Genomic DNA, 453 nt, shown 5'->3' on the forward strand with positions numbered 1-453 from the left:
CTGCCGTTATGCTCCTCCTCCGCTCTTGGACTCCGCTCTTAAAGGACTCGGACGAAAGGCAGTGTTCGGACGTGTTGGTGAGATCGAGTCCTGGCGTGGGCGTAGTCCTCCTCGGCTCCCTCGAGGCAAGGACGAGCTCTGGTCCTTGGCTCAGGCCCTGCGTCCAGCCGAGGGGCGAGGGCGATTCTTAAGGATAGTCGCCGACCTCCGAAGGACAAGCCGGCCCCTCCACCACGCTACTTTAAGGTCCATTCGCGGCCGAGCCCTTAAAGTTCAGGGACGGAAAGAGGAAGGGAGACCGGAAGGAGGATTAAGAGAGGGAATAGGAGGAGAGTGGAGGATAATGGCAGGGAAGAAGGAGACAAGAATAAGCTACCAAGGTCATACGAGGTCAAGTTATGGCGAGTTCGTGCTGTCGAAGATCTAAAATAAGAATTTTGGATGCACACACAT

At 55.8% G+C, this 453-nt stretch overlaps 2 protein-coding genes across 2 annotated transcripts in view; both read left to right on the forward strand.

Annotated features, from left to right (window-relative positions):
* LOC119593975 lies at positions 1-447 on the forward strand (the record flags this gene model as incomplete). Its single annotated transcript, XM_037942996.1, is given in 1 exon segment — positions 1-447. A coding segment is annotated over 1 exon segment (427 nt), but the record flags the coding sequence as incomplete, so codon positions are not given.
* LOC119593976 (equilibrative nucleoside transporter 1-like) overlaps positions 1-453 on the forward strand; it is a 248,852-nt gene that overhangs the window by 216,946 nt on the left and 31,453 nt on the right. The window lies entirely within an intron of this gene.

This window comes from Penaeus monodon, chromosome 33 (genome assembly GCF_015228065.2).
Source record: "Penaeus monodon isolate SGIC_2016 chromosome 33, NSTDA_Pmon_1, whole genome shotgun sequence".
Lineage (NCBI taxonomy): Eukaryota > Metazoa > Arthropoda > Malacostraca > Decapoda > Penaeidae > Penaeus > Penaeus monodon.